The 25,093-nt window shown below is 45.7% G+C and overlaps 1 protein-coding gene across 1 annotated transcript in view; it reads right to left on the minus strand.

Annotated features, from left to right (window-relative positions):
* LOC146813350 (transient receptor potential cation channel subfamily V member 6-like) overlaps window positions 1-25,093 on the minus strand; it is a 184,778-nt gene that overhangs the window by 151,588 nt on the left and 8,097 nt on the right. The window contains exons 2-5 of the mRNA XM_085620159.1: window positions 12,142-12,239; window positions 7,486-7,608; window positions 5,858-5,998; window positions 2,866-2,964 (exon numbers count right to left, since the gene is read on the minus strand). Of these exons, the coding sequence (XP_085476285.1) occupies window positions 2,866-2,964; window positions 5,858-5,998; window positions 7,486-7,608; window positions 12,142-12,239 (461 nt within the window). The remainder of the gene's footprint in view (window positions 1-2,865; window positions 2,965-5,857; window positions 5,999-7,485; window positions 7,609-12,141; window positions 12,240-25,093) is intronic.

Raw genomic sequence — 25,093 nt, forward strand, 5'->3', positions numbered from 1 at the left:
GAAGGAGACAATACTCAGCACCCAGGCAGCAGCGGAATGCCAGGGGCCGCAGCAGCACAAGCACGACCTCCAGGGAGAACGAGGAGGCAACCACGGTCCACAGCTGCAAGCGGGCGCCGGACCCGGAGAGAGAGCCAAATCCCCTTGCTCACTGGTCAGCACCAGGCTGATGTCACCATATATGATGACATCTCCCTTTTTCATATATGGCCTTGCTGCAGTGCTAACTGTATTCGATTTATGCATTTTACTGCTGGTTGTGGCTCATATACTGCATTTTAGAGCACGATAGTTAAAATAAACATTTTAAACTATATTTGTGTTTTGGTCAGTTCTTATTGTGGACATGTATGAGAGTGAGCGAAAAGGTGTGTCTTGTTACTGTGATTCCTGAGAGATACAGAAGTGTTGTGTTCTGGGGTGCCTGATCATTTGCTTCTCCATGAGTGTGTAGGAGAGGGAGTGAGACACTATAGCTAGTCAGTCCTGGGTTTGTGGCCACTAAGGTGGTAGAAGGCTTAGCCCCTATACACAGAGGTCCCATATTCCTGTGCATAGTTCTGTGTATGTGCAGAATCCCTGCAACACACTGCACGGTGGGGCCATTTTCACACCAATGTTTTGGTCTTGTTTTATTTTAAAAAATTACTCTACGTTTAAAAATCGGTTGTGAGGATCTGTTTCTTCACCATAATATTGTTTGAAGTATTGCACAAATTCTTTACACCTAGCCTCTGATTTAGGTCTGACTGCTCTGTGCCAAGCTACCCGAGGGTTAAGCACACGTTAATTTGGTGTTTGCTTGTGACTTCACCGTGATAAGAATTGTGCTTGCTGCTTGAGAAGGGTATCACCTCCCTCAACCAGGGACCCAATTTCGTACAAGCAGAAGATGGAGGACTTAAGCAGTAAGCGCTTTATGAAACAGGACATACTTCTTATGGAATGAACCTCCATATTTTGTATGCATTTCTGCTGCGAGAAGTATAGATCAGTACCGCCAGAGTTCCTGTGCTCATCAATTCTTCTATTGGTGTGTAATCTATAATGGCTATTTTAAATCACTATAGTTATTTTCCTAATGATGAATGGAAACTATTGCCTACAAGTGCAAGTAAACATGTTATAGGGTCATGCCCTAGCGTCCGACATGAGAGCTGGAGGAAACCTTGACTTGATGCCCATTTTCTTTTTCATTTACAGACCAAAGGGCTTCTTGGAGCTACAACAGTGGAGCATCTTGTCTACTTTAGTACCCTGTGGCACATCTTAGTTGCACCGTACAGAGGTTTTGGAAGCATCTGAGGAGTACACATTGACTCTAGGGCTGTGTAGGAAAAGAGTGAGCAGAGACAGCTCCAGCTGTAAGCACAGAATCAAGTATAATGGAGGCCTCAACTGACAGCTGTGGGGGTGAACTCAGCAAATAGTCTCTTCAAGCCTGTGTATTCACTCTCACAGTCAGTAGCATGGGGCAGAAGAGGCTGTTCCAGAGCTGGAGATGTACCGGCCACCTCGGATGGTGCAGTGAGTTGTGGGTACCCTTAGCAGCTTAGAATGAGTAGAGTGAAGGGAGTGCATGCCATGATTAAACCTGGCTGCAGGTGAGTGAGCAAGAGCAGGTGCATCTCTGGGTTTCCATTAGCGCTGGCACTAATAAAGCTGCCTATCGCCAGTGCAACCTCCCTTGCATCATGTTGCACTGCAGTGCCATTGTTTAAGTGCAGATTTTTTACATGCAGGAAGGCCCACCTTCCTGTACATAAATAATCTTGAAAGGTGATTTGCTCTTTCTATGTGTGCTGCAGAATGCAGCACACGTGGAAAGAGCAAACAACAAGGAGAAATTAATGCCTTCTCCTCGTATTGCCAGTCTAAGAGCAGGTATTCCCAAGTACGGGGCAGCGTCAAACAGCAATGGGTGTTGTACCCACTACAACACCCATTGCACGCCCCTTTCACGCCAAGTGAAGCGTGAAATGGGGACTTATTTACAATGCGGCGTTAAGCCACATTAAATGGCTTTGTAATTTCGCCGCTTTGTAAATAAGGAGAAGGGGATATCGCCACCAAAAAGTCACTAAAAGTGACGTTCTGATGGCAATATCCCCTTGTTAATATGCCCAATGTTTTGTAGATCCCTACTTAGTCTCTCCTAATCTACCTAGAAACTTAGGGTATATTTACTGGAGAATGTTGGAGGGCAGAGCTGAGCCAAATTTAGCAGCACCTGGCTCCGACATTTAAAAAATGCAGTGATGCGCTGTATTCACTACAATACGGCGCACCCCTGCATTTTCCCTTGCACTGGTGCTAAATTTAGCTGCCTAGCGCCAACACAGGCACGTTTGCACCATAGTGCAAGGGTGTCTGTGTTAAAGAAATGCTACCTTCCTGCACATAACCAATCCATATTGGCTATTTGTTACTTCTATGCGTGCTGCATTCTGCAGCATCCAAACAAAAGTAGCAAATAGTCATTATTCAATGATTGTTATGTGCAGGAAATGGACACCTTCCTGCACAAAAAATAAATCATTAATGTATTTTCGCTTTGTCTATGTGTGCTGCAAATAGCCGAAGCCAATCTCAGATTTGTGCACACACGTTTTGTTGTCCTATAAGCACATGCTAAACCACGCTGTGGTATCTCCGGCCCGACATGAGGGTAATATTTCTGTATGAGACTTGCAATCCAGTGTGATCATTGATATCTTGTTATCTGACATGATTAAGGAGTGTCACCAACACCACATGCCATAAAGTCAGACTCACAGTTCAGAAGAGGAATTAAAACTACTAACGTGTAAAATGAAAGCATTTAACCCTGCCCCAGTGTGTTTAAGGGAAGATTTCATCACTTACCCAGTGAGTCCTGTGCTCTGACGCTGGCTCCATGGCCGATAAGGAATCGCACAATTTCAGTATTTCCCACACACGCAGCGAAAGACAGGATGTGCTCGCCTGTTGAGAAAAAGGACAATAGAGGTGTTGGCAAAACATGAATGGGCATTTTAAGACAGTGATAGGGCGCTCGACGCTCTTAAATTTGTAGGGGTGCATCATATTCATGTACAAATTGCACTCACATATATATTAAATGTTTGGTTGAACTTCGTGCATATTAAAACAAAGTTTATATATCATCATTTGAAAATCTGTAGAATGTAATTGTGACGCTATTTACAGGTTTGATTAGTATTTCGCACGTATTTAGAGAAATCATGTAATTGTGCACGTATACAATGATTAGTAGGTAAACCAAATGTATTTACTGTTATAAGATTCATATAGAGGCCTGTGTAATGAATGCACATTAAAAAACGTTCTTAGGTTAGCGACAAATGTAGGCCTAACATTCGTTTTTCTAAAAGTTTTCATTTCTCCTCGTTTGCTTTTAGGTCAGGAGTTAATTAAAATGTATGTGTGTAGAAAGTTGTCTTTTCACCACTACTTCAGGTGCAGGAATTTGACCTCGTTATTTTAGATTTAAGAAGATACATGGGAGGAGAGGAATGTCTTTAAAGAGCTCAGACAGAGGGAAGGGAGGACACCTTCCGTGCCTGGTTAAACTTGAGAACCAAGGTCGGCGGACATAACTGTAAAATTAATTGGACTTAGTGGAAAGTTACTCAAGAAGGTGTTCACGGAAAAATGTACCATGTGACCAGTTAGGGGTGTAACTTTGTCTTTTTGTATTAGGCACAGGGACAGATTTGCAGGACTTCTGCTTTTGACTGAGGAAGGAGAGCATCTTAGATCGAGCTCTGTAGCTTTACGCTACTTGACCCATTTAACGTGAGTGCACTTCTTAGGAAGTAAACAGTTGCTGACACCTTTTGGGGAAATTCTTCTGGGAAATTAGGAAGGAATGCCACTTTGGAAGTAGAGTAGGGACAGATTATTCTTTAATACGGATATACAAATGAAGAAGGATCTGGACGCAGTGTCTATACTCAGCTGTGTGATGATTTTGGAATTTATTGTTCTGTGCCTATTGTGCCGTATATTCGTAGATTGGGCTCTGTATTAGTATTCATGTATCTTTACACCTTGATCTTTAGGTGTGTCTATATTCTGTTGTTTTTGGCTTTGTAAGAAACCAACAAAAATTTGAATTCGGAGTCCGTAGTTATTTAGCTGGACGGGAGAGGAAATGTATAATTGGTAAATTGTTTTCTTCCCTCCACACTTCTTAGCAGGCAGTAAAGACCATCGGCCAGATATTCCTGAGTAAAATCAGGATATGGAATTAGGCCACATCAACAGTTACTCAAAGAAATAATAGAATGTGATGGCAGATCCGACTGCCACACCCAAGTAATATGTTCATTTCTTCTCTATGCTTCTTGCGAAGATCTCTCATGGGCTTGTTTACTCTGTAAATCTTCTTTACAGAGGAAAAGAAACTATGTATTTTAAGAAGAGCTCATTTATGGAGCGATCCCCATGTATACAGTGTCAGGTTAGTAAATATGATGCATCCTTAATCCATGAAATATAAATTCTCCATTTTGAAATATTTAATGGCGTTATGTATTTTTTGTAGTAAGCCACAAGGGGCCACTTGAACGAGTGCAAGAGCCATCTAATAATGACTAGCGATCTCTGCGGACGAGGTCATGTTGATGCTTCCTCAGAAGCTGAGACGTGGTGCCCTGCTGCAAACGCAGACCATTAGCCAGTGCCTAATTGGAGGTGCTCGGCAATGCAATGTTGTCCTATTTTGAGCAGAGCACAACAACAAAGTAATTCATTGTACCTTAAAAATGACTATTGCCTGCCACCCAACCACTCCTAGAGCTTTCGGTGGCCTAGAATTGTCTGGATAGTCACACTTGTTGGAGTGTCTTGGTTAGTAGCTGTTTTGCTTCTGTCATTGGCAGCTCTGGCAGGGACAATGGGGGGTGCAAAATGCAGTGGTCTCCTGAAGAGGCCCCTGGCACTTATTGTTTTACAAATTAACCACTGCGCGTATCTGTATGGCGTCCTCCATGGGGACTATCTATGACTGCCATGGCCGAGTCTCTCACAATAGCCTATACGAGAAACTCCTAAGCTTGGAAAAACTGTTGGCAGATGATGACGTCTAGTACTGAGTGGCATCCTGGGTGCGTGACACAGACTCTCATAGCCACCTCTCTTCCATCACTGCCTGGACATTGGACCTTCCAAGTTGTTGGTAAATGCTGATGTCTTAGAGCTGGTCTGGTGAAATTTTAGTTTCTACAAGTGTTATTTTAGTCCCTGCCTCCATTGCTTTTCTTATGGGAATGTGTTGCACTACCTGTCAGTGGCCATGTGAGGCGCTAGGCTGTAGTAAATCTGCACCTGTGTTGACGCATTTGGGGCTGGTGTAACTTTAAAAGTGTGGTTTATGCATAACAATGATCCCACTCTTTTGTGGGTGGGTGTTCGTTATCATGTTCCCCCTAAACCCCTCCTTAAATTCTCTAAAATTTCTTCCATTTAGGAGTAAGTATTCTTCGTTTTCCTGCTACGCCCCCCACCCCCTCGTGGTCCACCCACATTTTTTAGTGAGACGTATACTTTAGCAGAGATCTCCATAGAGAGAAGATCGAAGAGGCGGACGTCTGTGCGTGGATGTTTGCGAATAGAATTTTGTAGTGCATGAGCAGTACGACTGTAGTTCTACTTTACACACTACAAATGCAGCTCATGAATAGGCTCATTTGTCTGCATACCATGATGTGCTTCAGGGTTAGGTGACCAGTGAGCTAAGTAACCGTTTGATATTAAACATGCAGATATAATCGGCTTCAGATATTAAGAGCCTCCCTTTATTGACCTATTTCCATATCATATTGTTGAAGGGTGCCCACACCAGTAGACTTGCCATAATAATACAGGGCGTCCTCAGTGAGCTGGAAGGTGGTGCCAGTTGCTCTTGGTGATGAAACATCGGCTCCCATCTTCACCAGCTCCTTCACCAGGTCCACGTTTTGTTGTGCAACAGCGATGTGAAGAGCAGTTTGTCCTGAAAGCACAAGGGAAGAGTGTGGTAAGGCCTGATACTCTTGCATCCAACATGTTGTCCATAACCCAGCAAACTATCTGCACTGGGGACCTCATTACAAGCCTCTTGCTCCACAGGCGCATAACTCAGTGGCGTAACTAAAGTTGAGGGGGCCCCCTGCAAAGTACATAGGAGAGGCTCTCTGTGGAGTCAGTCAGGAGCTCTCAGGCAAGGGGACTGTGCTGAGGGGGCCCCCTGGAGCTTGGGCTCCCCTCACCGCAGGACTGCGGGGGCCTATGTTACACCACTGGTGTCACTTTTTATGACGCTCCGGCTGTGCAGAGAGCAGACCCATATCTACGTGGCCATGCAAATCAAATTCGAGTGGCTTTTCATGGCCTCATAGATAAGGTGTAAGGCAATGCAGCACAAGTCCCTGTGTTGCCTTACACTGCGTCAGGGAAGTGTTTCATGGACATTGCGATGGGTATTCCCATGCAACACCCATGGGTTTTGATGCATTCCTAGATTTACAAGGATCTGTAAACCTGGGAGTGCATCAAAACTGTACAGCTCACAGGGTAGGCAGAACTAAAAGAAATATCTTTATTTCTCATCGTTTTTTCCTCTTCTCAAGTGTGCTGCTTTGTGAATTCGTACCAGCGATCAGGAGCGGAGACACATAGGTACTCCAGAGTGATGGACATTTTGATGAATATGTGACTACAAAGGACATCACCCCCATCCTTGACCAGGAAGCCCCCCTAGTCTAGGATAAATATACTAACGTATATACAGGGATCCTATAGCCCTGAAGAATGCCCCAGACCTGTTAGGCTACTAATTGCAGACAGAAACATGTTGGTTGATATGAGATGGGTCAGAGTCATTGCCCTCTGTGTACCTGCTTGTCATTGTGTTTAGACATACCTAGGGTCCTCATCAATAAAGGTGAACTGCTGAGGAACCCTAGGGTATTTTTAGTTTGTCTGGATCATGCCTTGTCCAGTAGTTTTTATCTATAAACTCCCTCCTACCCTTTAGTCTCTGAGGAAGTTGAGTCCGCCTTGGTGGCACTGTCCTACCAGGGTGGGGAGAGAGTATCGATGATGACGCATGACACTATTACGTGGTTAAGGTTTCTTCTTCCATAAAGATGGCTTTCCTTCATAGCTTAACATCCATATTCTGAAAGGATGATTGTTTCCCCAAAGATTAGGAAACATATTATTCTCCCCTTTTTCTTCTTTTTCTTTATGTGTTACTGTACTCTTTTTGTGATTACAGCGACACTTCAGGGGGTGTAAGGTGACCTACCCTCTACCTCTCTATTTTGTGATAAAGCATTGTGTAGCCCACATAGAAAGATCAAAATGCCACTATATTTTGCTTTTGTGCCCCTTCCTGCACAAAAAAATCTTGCCTGCAATGGAGGCACCCTTGTACCTCCTCAGACTATCTGCTGTTTGCATTTGTCACATCTGCACTGACACACATGCACATATTACCCTCATACACTTGTGATGTCATTGGGTCATTGACTAGATCCGGTGCCGCAAGGAGCAGGGCCTTTACAGCTTCAACGTGACCATACAGGGCAGCAACATGGAGCGCCGTCTCCCCCATCGCACCTGAAAAGACAGAAGATGGAGACATTGCAGTACAATGTTCTAGTAGGATCACAGTTTATCCAGTGCTTAATTTATGAAAAAATAAGTGCCAAGGTTCTCGTCAGGAGGCCACTGCAGCTTGCACCCCACACTGCCCCTGCCAGCACTGCCAATGATAGTAACAACACAACTACTAACCATCACATTCCTACAAGGGCGACAATTCAGACTATTTCATGCCCTAAAGTTATAAGAATGGTTTGGGCGGCTGGTAATAGTCATTTTTAATATATATTGAATTCATAAATAGTTGTTATTGTGGTCTTCTCTAATTTACCTAGACAGTGCCACCTTGTGGCAGACTGTCACTAGCAATAATAATGACAATTAAGAGCTGGTCCCAAGCACCGGAAATTACCGGCTCAAATTCAGCACTGACCTTTACTAGATTCATGTGCATTATTGTTGGTATTTTTTAAGGGTTTTTAGAAGCTGTGTTTACAGAAAAAAATATAAAAAGTATGTAAAGGTTACAAAATTTTACTCATGTTGTGTTTCCACGCAAAAAAATTACTTTCTAGTCACTTTGCATTGGCTTGGGAGTTCATGCTAGGAAAAGTTAAAGCAGGCAAAGCTAAAGAAGGCATGCCCTTGAATACAAACTGCTTACAAGTGAATGCCACAAGTAAAACCTTGCAAAGAAAACTACCAATGTGCAGGTGAAGGAAAAATGTGAAACTCCTTGGGTCACAAGTAAGCAAGCAATCGATAACTATGTGAGACTTTGCTCATGTGATAAACACTTTGCACACTCCTAGAACTGGTCCATGTGAAATATGTGCTAAACAAGCTATCCAGAATGTGAAATTATATTGGTGAGAAAATGGACTGGGATTTTCCTATAAACAATGATGTACGTCTCAGCTATTCCTGCTCAAACTGTAGATTAGGCCTTTATATGTGCTTAGATGGGTAATTGACACCCACTATGGGCCAACAGAGGTCTAGGAGAAACACTAGACCTTCTGTGCATACTTCCATCTCCAGCAAGGAACAGAGGACCAATATCCTCTGTGAGGAACCAATCACAGTGTCATCCTTTGGCAGTCACCAAAAGCTGCAATATGTAGTTTATTTTCAAACCTCAGAGTCAAATCACCCTAAACCTACCTCTACCTCTGCTCACTCTATGTTGGTAACCATTTACACCACAGTTCGGCATTGGAAGTCCAACAATATCTTGAAGCTCAGTCCCTCAAACACCAAAAGTTTGACACAAGAAATCATGGGCCTGATTCACAAAGGTAAACTTCGACTAAAAGTCGAAGTTTACGACTCAGTAGTCACAAAGGTGAGTTACGAGTAGTATCTTTATGTCCGCAGATAGGCAAGAATCTCTGCACTCTGGAGGTAGTTCTTGTACCTGGAGCGGACGCTCCACACTCTGGCAGGAGTCTTGGAAAACAATATTTTTCAAAAAAGTTATAGAAAAACAGTTTGCCCCTTTGCATTTTAGTACATGTGGTCCACATTTTGCACTTACATCAAAGTGGACTGTAGTGTTTCACCTAAGTTGGGGCAGGTGGTGCAGTTTATGGGCAAACAGTGCTGGGATGTGATGTGGCGTGTACCCAAATCCTCTTCCCTTCCTGGTTCAAAGTTGCTCGCAATCTTTAATTGTATTTCTCTAATTTTCAGTGAAAAAATATTTTTCTGGCCAGTTTTAAAGTCTCCAGCCTGAGTGCGGAGAGTCTGTTCCAGAACAGAAACTACACCCCGGGTGCGGAGATTCTGACCTGACTGCGAACGTAAAGATACTACTCATAACTTACATTTGTGAATATCAAAAGAAGTAAAATTGGACTTTTGGTCTAAGTTTACCTGTGCGAGTCAGGTCCAATATGCACAAATTGCAGCCCTCCATCAAGTCAGACATCATGGCCCCTGTCCTGAGCTTTCACTAATGGTACCTGCTTTGGGCATAAACCTAGAACCATCCCTCACTCTAGAACATCAGATCTGGGGTAGCCAGCACCTGCCTATGGCAACTGAAACTGCTGAGAAAGATCTTGCTTTATGTTGATAACAGCCATCGTATGTCTATTGTGCTGACATTGTAATTATAATTCTATTTATATTGCTCTTACTACTCCTGGCAAGGTGTCAAATCGCTTTTTAGAGAGTAGCACGCTACTCCGGTTCCCAAAAAGGATTAGTTGGTTCAATTCCACTTCGTAATCTAAGATCGCCTGCTATTCAGGATGTCCAGATACATTTATTAAGCATTTCCAGTCAGTTCAAAATTGTGCACCTGATCACTGGTCCTCAATGTCACAGCCAAATCTCCTTGGTTCTGAAACAATTGCATTGGCTTCACATAAAGAAAAGGATTCTATTTAATGCAATAGTAATCTTACACCGGGTAATTCATAGTACTGCCACTCAGGAGCTCATTTATGAGAGACCTATGTCATTGTTACACCACGTAAAGAGGTACATGCATGGCGCAGGGCCAGTGGAGAAGCAAAACTTGAAGGGGCCCCCCTACAAGGTACATGAAGGGGACCCCATACATACTTACTCAGGAGCTCTCAAGCCAGGGTACTGCACTGAGGGAGCCCCCTTGAAGCTCGGGCCCCCCGCACTGCAGGAGTTGTAGGGGCCTTTGTTACACCACTGTGCAGGGCTCTCACTTCGATGTATGAAGCCATGCAAAGTCAACCTGCATGGCTTTGAGGGGCCTAATAAATCTTGAGCAAGGCGACGGAGTGTACATCACTTCGTTGCCTTACTTTGCACCCTAGAGGTGTTCCATGGGTATTGCAGTGGGTTTTCTCATACTACACCCAAGGAATGTGATGCTCTCTCAGATTTACAAAGTGATGTAAACCAAATCTGTACGCCTCCTGAGGTGAGTAGTAACGAGGATAAATATGTTCATTTCTCCTCATTTTCTTCCTCTATGTGTGCATACATAGACAGAGGAATAAGCCTGTTAGGATTGTGTTTGTGCAGGAAGATGCCCCTTCCTGCACAAAATCAATCATGCATTGAATGGAGATACCCTTGCACCATGGTGCAATGGTCTCTACGTTAGCGCAAGGCTACCAAAACGGCACCAGCACAGGAAGAAATTACAGGAATAGACTGTATTGCTTAGATACAGTGCATTCCTATCCTTTCACTTTAGGTAAGGATAGTGCAGCAAGGTGTCTTGCTGCGCTGCCCTACACCAAAATCCCAAAAATTAGCCCCAGAGTTTTTATAATGTAAATTCAGCCTCTTCCCACTGGCATGGTCCCTCTTGGTTCCTTTTTACTAAACCTCTCCAAAGCTCAGACCAAAAAGTCTATTTACAGTGGCCTCAGCTTTGTTCGCAAAAGAGTTTCAGCCCATGTGTGGAACGCGGGTGCAATCAAGGTATTGATTAAATTAAATGTTATTTTACAATTTAAAGATTCAGGAGTAGTGCACCTTCAACAGCAAGACATTCTCCAGTAGAGTGGATTTTTCAGCATTGTGAGTTTAGCTTTAGGGCAAAAAAGGATTAACTAAGGTGAGTTCGACCAATTAAAATTCACCAACTCAAAACCCCAGAAAGTTGTATGTTTGTGGGCATTCACAACCATTTGGCATGTAGTTCCTGCAATACAAACACATATAAAACTATTTCTGTTAAGGAGTAAGGGTTTTCCAAGGTGGGAAACATTTCCATATTACACAAAGCTCTAAGGAAATAATATTTTTCTTAAGAAGAAAAGAAAAATGTACAAATAGACATAACAGCCACTCCTGGTAATTTTCAATTAGATGGAAAATTGTTAGGAGTAAATTTTTGAAAGTAAGGGTATTCCTCCACGTATATAAATTGGGTTAGATTTGTAGAAGTGCTCCTCAGAATCAATGTTAATACCCAACTAGTTGAAACTTAGGTTTAGTTCCAACTACAGAGACAGAAACGCATTTTTACTTGAAGACACGATATTCATGATGCCAGCCTTGATCTGTGGAACACACATTTGCATCCTGAAATGTTGTCTCCAGCATTGGTAAATTGAGTACCATTCTGTACATTGCTCAGCACAGCAGAAGCGTTGTACACAGTGTTATATTAAGCACCGGCTATTTTTATAGTTAGGACTTCCCTTCAATTTAGTGCAGACGTGTGTGAGAGCTGAGTTAGCACTTCTGGAATTCAGGAGCCCCCATCTTGCCTCAAGGTATTCTTTCCAGAGGAATCAAAAGTTGAATGAGATTCTTTGCTGACATTTCCCATGTAGTGTGCCATTAGGGTTCAAACAGCAAGTCTCAATTTGTGTTTGATTGTGATAATGCTGGAATTATAGTGGAAAAATATTAAAACATTTTAAAAGTGTAAGAAAAGATATATATAAGGGATAGACTGTTTTCTTTCTCAGTGGTCTTTTCTTTATTGAATTGATTTGTCATTCTGCTATGTAGTGTGTAGTCCTTTCATTCTGAGGCAATGCCCAGGATAAGACAGCACTTTTTTCCAAGATGCTCTCATCTAAACGCGACATCGTCCCAACTTACCCTTTTCATATACATCAGTGGATCTGCACTGGAGTAATTTGTTGATGGCTCTCACGTCATTCTCCTTTGCGGCTAGAAGAAGGGGTGAATCGCATATCCTGCAACACAAAGATGGGGGACCTTTACTGAGAATGAGGACTAAGAATGGTCTTACACGGGTGAAGGCTTTCAGATGCTGAAAAAAGCGTATTTTAAAACATATTTCCTTGGCTTCTGTGAGTAAATTAGAGATAAGGCTAAACTGCTTAATATCAAATCTCAGGGCCCGATTCACAAAGGTAAACTGAGACCTGAAGTCTAAGTGCAGACCTGAAGCGTAACTTTAGACCTGAGTCTAAACTTAGACTTAAGGTCTCCACTTAGACTTCAGGTCTAAACTCAGACTTCAGGTCTAAACTCAAACTTCAGGTCTCAACTTAGACTTCAGGTCTAAACTCCGACTTCAGGTCTCAACTCAGACTTCAGGTCTAAACTTAGACTTCAGGCCTCAACTTAGACTTCAGGTCTAAGTTACCGTTGTGAATCGGGACCCTGAGAATCTCCTAAATAATGCTTTGGCATGGCATTCAAATGAGAAGAATTCATATCCTACTCACATATCTATATTCAAATATGCCTCTGCTAAATATCTTAATATTGCCCTTCCAATAGTCGAGCCGTGGTGGGGCAGTGGGGTTGGGTGGGGAGGTGGAGAATTTGGACAGACAACAATGAGGAAATATTAATTATTTATTTAATTTCCCCTCGTGGTCATCTGTTGAATCCCCCCTTCCAACCCGCCCTCTCCACCTCACAGCTCTTACCTGCACGGGCCGCGGCTGCCATAATCATAAAATACGTCAAAGATGTTATGATGCCCACGCAGGTGCAGTGATAACCAAGCACTATCAAAGTAGAAAGGGCTAGTGTCCTCCACTAGGGACCACAGTACAAGTTATCCATATTTGATGGTGGTAATACCACACCCCTATAAATAGTAATAACAGGTATATTGGTAACTCTGGGGGTGCGTAATTGCCAGGGATTACAGGTGAAGCCAGGAGGTTTCTCTGAGGAAAAGAGAAAATCTGTCTATGAGTCCCATGGTTATTCCTCATTTTTACCTGGAGATTTGGCCTCAGATTTTAGCTGCTTTCAACAGTTGAAATCTATAAGTGCAATAAAATGCATCCGTGGTATTTACATCAAATGTGCTATTCCGATGATGGTGGTAATTGCAGTTACCGGCCTCAACAGAATTACCAGGGCACTCCTAATGAAGTGCTAACTAGGACTCTAGGGGACAGATATACAAGCCCCTTGCGCCACTTTTGCGTCACTTTTAGCATGGGAAAAGTGATGCAAAAGTGGCGCAAGTGGCTTTTAAATCTGCAACTAGGTACTTTGGGGCATATCATCAAGGCCAGACGATATTTATCGCTCAGCGCTCTAAGCGCGAGGATAATTATCACCGGCCAACGCTGAATTTAATCACGGAGATAGTGTGCTATCAGCAACGCTTATCTCCAAGCGGTAATATTAAATGCGCAAGCTGCCAACTGTGCCATTATCGCTGGAAATCCAGCGATAATCGCACAACGTTTGGCGAAAGCTTGCTGATAGGGCAAGGCAGACTTAGCCATGATATCCACCTTACATAGGATATCATGGCTAAGTCAGTTGAAAAGCAGGTGTAAGGAAAGTAGCGATAACCGAGGTTATCACTACTTTTCTTGTCGCTCTGCAGGTTAGTGTGTGGCTAGATAATAGGAGAAATGTTGCATAGCGCCATTTCTCCCGTTATCTTGGGGTGGAACGCCCACTTTGCATCTCATTAGAGATGCGAAGATGGGCGTTGGGGGAAAGGACGATATGGCAAGTATTCAGGCGATAGCGTGACCTTGCTGATAAGGCGATAAAATTATCGTCGATTTCCGTCCGAAAACGGACACTAAAGCGGCGATAATTTTATCGCCTGGCCTTGATGATGTGCCCCCTAGTTGGTGAAGAAAGGCTGACCTCTGAGTAGAAGTGGATGCAGGGTAGGTCTGGGTCAGACTTGAATCAAGTAGGCATAATGGAGTTATTTGGGGATTTTGCATTATGCTTGTAATGCAAAATTCCCAAAATTGCACATTTACACCACTTTGCATATTCACACATTATTTGCTGTTAATTTACCGCAATTGCGAGAGAGCAACAGAACGAGAGCAGCTGTTGTTTGTGGTGCTTTTGTTTTCCGACACTTTTCTTAGTGTGAAATGCATCCTCATGTCAAAAATTGCATTTCGTTATAAATTATAGAGCTAAATGATTTGCATTTCTTGTAATTCTGCATTATTTTACATCATTTTGTGGAAATGTGGAGAGGTTTGTGTGATTCTGTAAAAGCAAATTAAACAACTTTCACACAGACCTACTAAACACTTGGGGCCATATGTAGGTAGAACGTGTTTTGCGATTCTCTAATTGCAATTTTTAGGGAATTACAATTAGAGAATTGCAAAACGGAATGTAGGTAGGATTAGCAAATAATTTTGCGAATCCTACTTATTCCTTAATTGCAAATTGAAAATTGCAATTCGCAATTAAGGAATACCTCCCCATTCATTCCTATGGGCCTAGAGGCCCATAGGAATGAATGGGGAGACATTCTCAATTTGCGATTCTCAATTAGAGAATCGCAAATTGAGAATGAAATTTCAAGTGTGCCAGGGTGTCAAAAGGACACCCTGTTGCACCCCTGAAATGAGCATGGGTGCACATGTGGCACACATACATGCCCTAAGGACATGTGTGTGCACCACATGCCACTTTGAGAAATGCAAAAATATGCATTTTCGAAAGAAATCGCAAATTACCACCAACCTGTAGTTGGTGGTAATTTGCGATTCCTTAAGGCCAAATTGCACTTTTTTGGTGCTTCTTACATTGCATTTAAGGAATCGCAAAATGTGCGATTCCTTAAATGCAATTGCAAAATAAGGAATCGCTAATTTAGCGATTCCTTATTTTGCACGCAGATTTGCCTTCCTACATACCACTTAGCAAAATTGCGATCGCAAACGCCGAAATTCGGCGAATTTCGACGTTTGCGATCGCAATTTTGCTTTCTACATATGGCCCTTAAAGTCTAGCTCAAGGAAGAGCCAAAGTACAGTGCAGTAAAATTATTAAAGTTGTGATATAGCTTTGAAAGTACAACCAGAGTTGTAATTACATACCATTTTAAACTATATCAACACACATACATTTATTTATGAAACAGGAATCAAATAATAGAACATGACAAAATTCAGTAAAATGGTAGTGTGATACAATATTGTAGTGGAACAAAATGCCTATGGCTATCAATGACATCACTAAAACTTTTTGCCTTCACCCTCTTGTTTACTGAACCTGTTTTTGTTGGCTATTATGAATGATTGTGCTTTACCCCTGAAAACTAGTGCTAATGTGCTTTTGCTATTTCCTTTAAGCATAGTGAATTGTCTTACACATAATTGGTACTTTTAATGTACTTGTAAAGTCCCTAGTAATATGATGCTACATGAATCCAGGACCTGAGAATAAAATGCTACTAGTGGGCCTGCAGCACTATTTGTACCACCCACTTAAGTAGCCCTTTTAAACTTGTGTCACAGCTGCCATTGTAGCTTGTGAATGCAGTTTTGAACTACCAGTTCGTCCAGGCGAAACAAACCTTTTGCCTGATCTAAAGCTTCCTTTTTAGTAGATTTAAGTCACCCCTAAGTTAGGCTCTAAACAGCCAATAGGACACAGTGCAGTGTATTAAAAAAGTTGGACATGTACTTTTAGGTTTTACATGTCCTGGTAGGGAATAACGCATACATTTGATTTTCAATACTGCAAGGGGCGCTACCTCTCCCACAAGATAACATTGGGTTTCCTTATTACATTTAATTAGTGATCATTTTCAATTGGGAGCAGGTAAACAGGATGAGTTTGTTGTCTAGAGAATTGTAATTAAAAGCCCTCTTTAATGGTAAAGTCGGATTTTTAATCACAATCCTGAAAATGCCACTTTTAGAAATTGGCAGTTTTTTGTCTTAGCTAATTAGTGTCTGCAGCTTGTCTCTGGCTCACATGACTAGGTGTAGCTGGCAGTTGATCTTTGTGAGTTGCTTCCAGACAGGGACAAAGGGGAGATAGATATTGGCAGAATGAGCCACTCTGACTTAACAAGGGGGAGGAGCTGTCACCTACCACACATGCACATCACAAAGGCAAATATCAGTGAGGCATTACTTAGAGACAATGTGTAAAATAGTTATGCAGCACACAAATACAAATGAAGCACAAACACAACACAAAAAACATCCCAAACCAATTTAGAAAAACAGAGTACATTCTAAAACATTATTTAACACTCAAACAACACAATTCCATTCAATAGAACTGGAGTTAAAGATTTTTTAAAATTTTTAGTGAAATCTAGAGTCTAAAAGATCAAAGTTCCAACCATGGAAATCTAGTTGCGTGAGACTGGGTGTTAGACTTGGCCCTTTGCAGGGTCATCCCTGAACTTTTTGCCTTCCTCCTGGTATGTTTTCTGACCTGTTGTTGGTAGTTTTAAGACTCTGGGCACTTTATCACTGCTGTTCAGTGTTAAAGTGCATGTGCTCTCTATGGTAAACATGGTAAGATTGGTCTACACCTGTTTGGTGTATTTAATTTACCTATCAGTCCCTTGTAAAGTTGTATCTCATATACCCAGGGCCAGTAATTTAAATTCTACTGGTGGGCTTGCAGCGCTGCTTGCGCCACCCACCAAAGTAGCCTTTCAAACCTATCTCAGGCCTCTGCCATTGTAGGGACTCCGCGTGCAGTTTACTGCCGCTGTGACGTGGCACATAAAGTGGTTGCCAAGTCTGTGATTCCCCTTTTACTACATATGAGTCACCCCTTAGGTAGGCCCTAGCTAGCCCTATGGGCAGGGTTAGCTGTAGGTAAAAGGTAGGACATGTGTCATAACTGTGCGGCATGTCCTGGTAGTGACAAACAGCCATTTTGGTTTCTCACTACTGTGAGGCTGCCCTCTCATTGGGATGCATTGGGGATTCCCTGATATGTGTTTCAGTGGTAATTTCTGATATGAGAGGAGTAGCATGATCAAGTTTGGTATGTTTGGAATAGTGGTAATAAATGCTGCATAATGGTGTTCGCAGATTTATCATCACTATTTTAGAAACACCACTTTAGAAGTGGGCATTTTTGTGTGCTATGTGTCTTTGTGCCTGCCTGTTATGTATTGAATGTCTGGCACTGGATGACAGGGACTGGGGAGGTGCAGTGGCTTCAGAGGGGCTGGGTGAGTCAGCACTAGGCTGAATAGGCTGATCTGCATGTGGAGTAGTGGGAGGAGTAGCACCTGGACCTGAATAGGACTGTGCCTGCCTTACACAATTCTGGCTCCGCCCCCCTGTGGTGTATCTGGGGCCAGAGCCTACACTAACAATAAGGGTGGTGTTGCACATGAAAAGATGTATGGAAGTACCTCCCAGAACTGGTTTGGACTAGGTCCAAGTCCCTGTGCCAGGGCAGAACAAAGACTAGCAGTGGTAATAATATTGGGGCTGTGACCCCATGTAAAGGTTGTACTGGTGCTTACTTGTGCCCGGCAGGCTGCTGGAATGCCAGGAGGAACCGCCGTTTGGGACCAAGCTGCTGCCTGCTTAGGGTCCCTATGTGCTGGCCTGCCTGCCTCCTATTTCAGTTGCATGTGTCCCCCAGAGCACTGAAGAAGGTGACCTCGAGAGGGGACACCTTTAGTATCTCTGCCATGCGACTCTTATTCTGTGAGTCTGGCAGCAACGCGGAGTGAGGGCGCTTTCAGCCAAGTGGTGGCAGACCTGTGAGCAGGGGACGAAGTGCTCCTGCTGCACTACCCCTTCTCTGCTATGCCTGCCCACCAGGAGGGTGCCTGGGCATCGAGGACTCCACTATTATGCCTCTATGTGACTGCGGCAAGAGCGGTCGCACCGCAAACCGGAACTCAGGCAAAGCCAGCCTGACTGGGGTAGAGCTTCACCCAGAGAGAGGAAGCCAGGCAGAGAGAAGCAAATGCTGAGGGCCGGACGTGCCTGTAAGTGGAAGTCAGGCAGAGCACGCCTGACCGTAGGCGGGGTTCATGTGAGGAAGTGGAGAGCCCGCAGGTTCCATTTGCCTGGTAATCGCTGACGCCCTTGGGGCGGGTCCCACTGCTCCGGGAAGGTCGTCGGAAGTCAGGCGAGGTCTACGCCTGGTTGCAGGCAGGATGGGGCAGGATTGTGCTCCAGACCACGAGGCGAAGGAACGGAGTCCGGAAGCCCGAGTGATCGGTGGCGAGACGGCTGCAAACTTGCTCAGCCCCCATGGAATGGTGAGTGGGGCTGGGCTTTCCTGCATTGAGCTCCAGTTGCCATGAGGGCGGGAGCATTATTTATTTTGACACAGGGCAGAGGAGGGGGAGCCAGGTGTCAGCTTCCATCTCCCCTTGATGACAGAGACTGCTCTTTGTCACTTTTGTGTTGCCCTAAGTTTGGGGGCAAGAATCAAGATGCAGTAATCGCAGCTGCACAACCCGATCGCGGGCAGCTGCTTGATGGACACACACAGTGGGGAAAGCCCCGACTTTTGGACAAGGGCATTGCGGGGATACCCAGGACGGGCAACCGAGGATAAGGCCATACGGCTGAGGTTTGCCCCTATGTTTCGGTTGGGATTTAGGTAATTAGGTGATGTGTGCACCTTATAAGTGATTACTGTGCACTGCTGATGATGGTGGGCAGGATGGGTTGTGATGATGTACTGCACTGCGGCTGATTATGTTTTGCATAACATGCTGTACTAGGAAGTGATATTATGTTCATGCCTCATGCTTTATACCTAATGCTGTAGTGCACTGCTAATTTTGTGTAGACATACTATGCTGTCCTGAGCACACCTGTGTGCAGCAATAGTGACATGGTATTGCTACTGAGAAATTATGCATAATGTGTTTATGCTAAGTACAGTGTTTACCAGTAGTAACTGGTTCTTTTCACTAACTGTGATATGATGGTTATGACAGTGACCCGATTGGCCCTGTAGTGTATATAATCCCTGTAAAGTCATACCTAGTGCCAGGTGGCACAGTGTATAAATGTGATTACATTCTAATGTGTTTTATGAGTAATACAAAGGCTATTTTTGATATAACCTTGTGTGGAGTTTCTTTTGTGGTGTGCCTAGTGTGTCACTGCTGTGAATGTGTGTTGTGCAAATGCTTTACACATTGCCTCTGGGATAAGCCTGACTGCTCGTGCCAAGCTACCGAGGAGGTGAGCAGGGGTTATCTTCAGCCTGTAACTCCCTTGCCCTGACTAGAGTGGTGGTTTCTGCCTGGCTTAAAAGGCGCAAGCCCTTGCCAACCAGAAATCCCATTTCTAACACCAGGTCAAAGTCGAAAGCTAAGGCTGACCGCGATGGATCACAGTTCAGATACAAAAAGTGGATTGGACCCGGTCAGTGCTTACCTTCGGACTTAGAAACATTCTTGAATAAGATAGAAGTTCAGCGGCATAGTCGCTAAAAGGGAATTTGAAAAGCTCTAGCAGGATGAAGCAGAGGGATGTAGCTGAAAACAGTTCCTCACAATGATATTGCATTCCCTCTGCTCCGCGACTCATCCTTGATGCAGGGCTTTGCATTGCTCAGCTTCCAGGATCTAAGATACTCTTGTTCAGCGGCCCTATGTTGGTCCCAGTAGCCAGCCCGCGCTCCACCGCAGTCAGCCTTAACTTGGCACTTTGTGCAACCAGATAACCACAGTAGGCCCTTTGAATCTTCTGGCGCTGTTTTAACAACAATCTTTAAAATTGCATATCTCTGGGTCTACTGATTGGATTTTTTTAACTGTGGTGTTAGAATCCGGGGTCTCTGGTTGACGCAGGTATGCACTTGCGACAAGCAGGGACGCTTTTCATCTAAGTCAGGGCGTAGGATTACCTCTTTAAAAATAACCCCTGCTCACCCTCTAGGTAACGTGGTGTGAGCAGTCAGGCTAGATTCCAGAGGGCATTAGGTCAAGCTTTCAAGATGTCCCACACAACAATCACCAACCCACCACACAGAGACACAAGGCTGTATTTATGTAAAAATAAAGTTCTTTATATAAAAGATTCCTTTACGCAGGCTTTCAAAAATACAGTTCTTCAATTAAATGAGGTTCCAGTTACTTGTACTACTTTTAGGCAGTCCACAGTTCTTAAAATGGCAATTTTCTACAAACAATAGGCTTCCTTTGGTGTCTGTGCGCTTCGTAGCGCCTTCGGTACGCTTCGTACAGGGTTTTGAGCGCGTCGTGCCGTTTCTCACGCTTCTCGCGTGAGCACGCGTACGCTGGACTGAAGCCGTACGGACCGTATATTCAATGCGGTACGGGCCGTACCTTCACCGGGACGCTTCGCACAGGTGGTACGAACCGTACCAAAGCTCACGCTTCACGCGTGTGAAGCGTAGCGGGTCGATGGCGCTGTACACAGCGAAGGAAGCTGCGTACAGGGGCGCTGAAGCTGACAGTACCTTATTCTTCGGGGGCAGCCTCAGGAGTCCTCAAAGGAGTGTCCCACGTTGCGTTGTCATCCCTCTTGGTCAGTGGGCGGCGATGCTTCGTGGGGCGCTTCCGGACGTTCCCAGGCACACAATGAGGATAGAAGCAGGAGTGGCAGCTCGGGGGTGATTTCCAACGCGTCGCAGCGCTGTCGGCTTCGCTCAGGTGACGAACAGTGCGTCGCAGGTCCTTACAGGGATCTCAGCGGCCAGGGGTCGCAGAGGCTCGGTGCTTGGAGCCTGGTCAGTCTCTTCCTTACTTTGCGAGCTACGGCTCGGGGGGCAGTTGCTTGCTGTGCTCGGGCCAGGCAGGCAGGCCTTTACTGTGCTCACAGTAGCCCCAGTGGCAGAAGTCGCGGTGCTCGGTGAGATGGGGGGCACACAGGTTCTCTGGGGTCAGCGTTTGCAGAATCACCTCCAGCAGCTTCTCTTCTTCCAGGGGAAAGGTAGCGCCCACTGTTCCTGGGGCGCCGTTCAGGGGGCAAGTTCACACGCAAGCCCTTGGAGATTGTTTGTAAAGCACAAGTTGAATAAAAGTTTCTTCTTCAGTCTTTTCCTCTCCTTCCAGCAGCAAGGCACCCACCACAGGCCAGTCTCTCAGGCTTAGAGACAGTACTCCTCCATGCAGCTTTTCCAGGTCCTTCTCTTCAGGCAGAGTCTCTTCTTGGCGCAAACAGGATCTGATTTCTTAGGAGCAGGGCTCCTTCTTTTATAGCAAGTTTCTTTTGTTCTTTGTCGCCAGGGGGCCTGGGCCTGGCTCAGTCCGGTTTTGGAGCACTTTGTTGTGGTGACTCTGCTCTTTCCTTTCAGCAGCAGGACAGAGACTTCAGCCGCTCCACAGGGGGCGGAGCCGGCATTGTGGTGGCAGAGCACAGGTCTATTCAGAGTCAAGGTGTTCTCCTCCCACCCATTCTGGTGTAATCTCTCTACCCACCACCTGGCAGCCAGCCTGTCTCCTGGAATTCCCCAGCCCTGCTCCCCACTGAAACTAGGCAGCACACACACACACAGCAGAGGCAGACTGAAATGGCCAGGTCGGTAAATACTAACTTTCTAAAAGTAGTATTTACAAACACAGGATATTAAAATAAACTTTACTAAAAGAAGTATTTTATTATTCTGAGTTCAGGCATACTAAACTTGACTTTCTACCATGCTCTATGCGTCCACTGGGATTACAGCGTGTAGTAATTCCAGCAGCCCATTCTGGCCTATGGAGAGCAGGTAGCCTTCAATAGTGAAAAACGAAAATGGCTGTAATTCACTATTAAGACATGCCACACACATCAGGGCATGTCCTACCTTATGCCTACAATGCACCTGCCCTTGGGCCTACCAGAGGGGTGACTAATATGCTGTTAAGGGAAGGTTTAGGGACTGGCAAGTGGGGGCACTTGCGCAGTCAGCGCGACAGTACCAGACTGCACGCAGGTTCTGCAGTGGCAGACCTTAGACACATTTTACTAGGCCGCTTCTGTGGGTGGCACAGCCAGTGCTGCAAGCCCACCAGCAGCATTTGCATTTACAAGCCCTGGCACTCCTGGTGCACTTTACTAGGGGCTGATAGTAAACCAAATAAGCCAAACATGGAAACCAATGAACATCAACATTTTACCATAGGGAGAGCATATGCACCTTAGCACTGATCAGCAGTGGTAAGGTGCCCAAAGTAATAAAACAGCCAACAACAGGTCAGGAAAAATACAGGAGGAAGGCAAAAAGTTTAGGGCTGACCCTGCAAAAAGGGCCAAGTCCAACACAACCCCCTTGCAGAACAAAACGCAGGGTAGACCAATCACCACCGTGGTGGTCTTCCCTGCTTGGGGCGATAGAACAAGGACCTGGCCCGCAACTGCAGGGGCAGACTCCAGTTCTACGCCAATCCGAACCTATTGGAATCCCTCTGTCCATACTCTCAGTGCCCACCAATCCAATCCATGGGGAACCCTTCTCCTCACCTGTGGACACCATCTGTGCAACACCTAACCTTAACTGGCCCACAGGTGTGTCCCAACAGACAGACAGCAAAATGCTACAGCAGCCACTGACAGTAGTCAGGGATGAGACCCAGGCTGTATGCCTCTCAGGGCTCTCAAATCTCTGTGGCGCCAGGGAGCGGGGGGCAGTAGTCCCAGGTGCTTGGCACCCTTTGTCCATTCTCCCTCCTGTCAGGTCAGGTATGACCTCCTGGCACTGACCCACCAGCCCCAGGACTGTACCCGGCGGCTGGACCAAAGACTGGGGTGGCCTCTCCCACACCCGGGCCTCCTCCTTGGGGCTCTGTACCCTCCCACTTGGAGTGGTACCCCCTTCCAGAATTGCCAGGGCACCTGGGGCAGGTGTCCTGCGCAATTCACCCACCAGTTCAGGGGTTCTATCCTGCAACTGGGCGTCCAGGTCAGGGGGGACACCCTGAACCTGGCCCTCCAACCTAGGGTCTAAACCCTTCAGTTGGGCCGGGGTCAGAGGCGAGGACTCCCTCCTTCTGCACCCCCTTCCAGATGGCTGTACCCTCCCACCTGGAGTGGTACACCAAGAAGACAGACTGGTAGGGACACTGATTACAGAAGTCCCTCCCTCCAGGTCAGACAACACCTGAACCTGGCTCTCCAGCCTAGGGTCTAAACCCTCAGGCTGCACCGGGGTCAGAGGTGAGGACTCCCTCCCTCTGCACCCCGTTCCAGAGTACTGCACACTCCCAACTGGAGTGGTACCCCTAGAAGCAACCTGGGTCAGGACACTGATTACAGTTGTCCCACCCTCCAGGTCAGACAACACCTGACCCTGGCTTCCCAACCCTGGGACCAACCCATGCGGTTGAACGCTCGCCTGGCGCACCAGGACTTCCCGGGTAGCACGCATGCCCCCCCTGAGGGTGACACATAACTCATGGGTCGTGTGACAGTCTGTCTGGCGCTGATCACCCGACCCATGTCCATTTGACGGTGCCTGAAGATCCCCCAGGACAGAAGTGGTGTCACCATGGTCATTCACTGGTGACGCAGCCCTTCTGGCTGGCCCCTGACCCACTGGTTTGTCCACTGGGGACTCTTTCCCCCTCTCACCCCTCAATCCGGACCTCTGCACCCTCCCAACTGGAGTGGTACTGCCAGACACCAGAACTGAGGGAGGCCTGTTTACAGATACTCCCTGTTCACCAGACACTAGGGGATCCCGCACAACGGGCAGCCCCTCAGGACAGACTAGGCTCCCCACCTGGTGTTCCCTTAAAGAACCATCCAAGCTCTGAGACTGAGGTTGGGCACTACCGGGACATAACCCATTCTCACTCCTCCCCCTTAAAGACAGGACGTGAGGCCCTACACCCCTCTCACTATTACAGGACCTAGTTGGGACACTCTGAGACACTTCCACCACACTGGGTTTGAAGATACCTGAACCACTCCTCTTGGGATCACTCCCCAATGCCTTTCCAGACCCTCTGGACTCCACCAAAAGGTCTGCCTCCAATGTGAGCTCCCTGCGGTCCGAGAACTCACTCTCCAACAGGTGTTGGCATAGCTCTGGAAAACAGGGACTTACAATATGCTCTCCCACAATTGGATCACACAGCCCCCTAGCAGGGTTAACCAAACAATCCTTCACCTTACCATCCAGTGCCTCACCCACATACTCCACCCCACTCTCCTGAGACTGGCAAGACAGTATCTGACTGTCTCTGTCACACAACCCACACTCTTCTGGGCGGTCTTTACACTCACCCACCAGGACTTCAATTTTGGGGGAACCCCTCTCCCTGCACCTCTCATCTAGAGTCAGTAGAGTGTCCCTCCCACCACTAGGACTATGAACCCCTGCACCAGTTACCCTATTCCCTTCAGGGATACTGCGCACTACTGGAGCTACCTCATGCCCTTGAACCTCCTGGTGTATGTTAACCCCCTCCTTCAAGTCAGGCGCCATATCTCTGGGTGTGCGTACTACTCTCTCAGCACTAGATAATTCGATATTGCTGCCACCATCTGAGCTGGATTCCTCCTCCCACTCAGAAAAGCCCAACCTCTGAGCTACGCACCTTTCTTGCTGCTGGGCTGAGACACTCATGGCCTCCAGCCTCTCGAGCTCCATATCAAGTTTCTTCATTCTCAAGTCATGCTCCAATCTTCTTTCTTCAAGAGCCATCTTCTTGCTCTCTAGCTCCAATTGGCCATTTATTTCCAGCTCTGCCAACTTCAATTCATGGTCCCTGGTGGCCTGTCTGTCTGCCAGCTCCTCTGGCGACAGGCCTCTGCCAAAACTGCGAACGCTTTCCGCTGGTTTCAATGGTGTAACTTCCTTAGTTGCACCCCTTGATTCAATCGAGGCTTTGAGCGCCTTGTTGAGATCTGATTTGTTTTTGCATCCTGCATGTGGAACCTTG

This window comes from Triturus cristatus, chromosome 7 (assembly GCF_964204655.1).
Source record: "Triturus cristatus chromosome 7, aTriCri1.1, whole genome shotgun sequence".
Classification (NCBI taxonomy): Eukaryota; Metazoa; Chordata; class Amphibia; order Caudata; family Salamandridae; genus Triturus; species Triturus cristatus.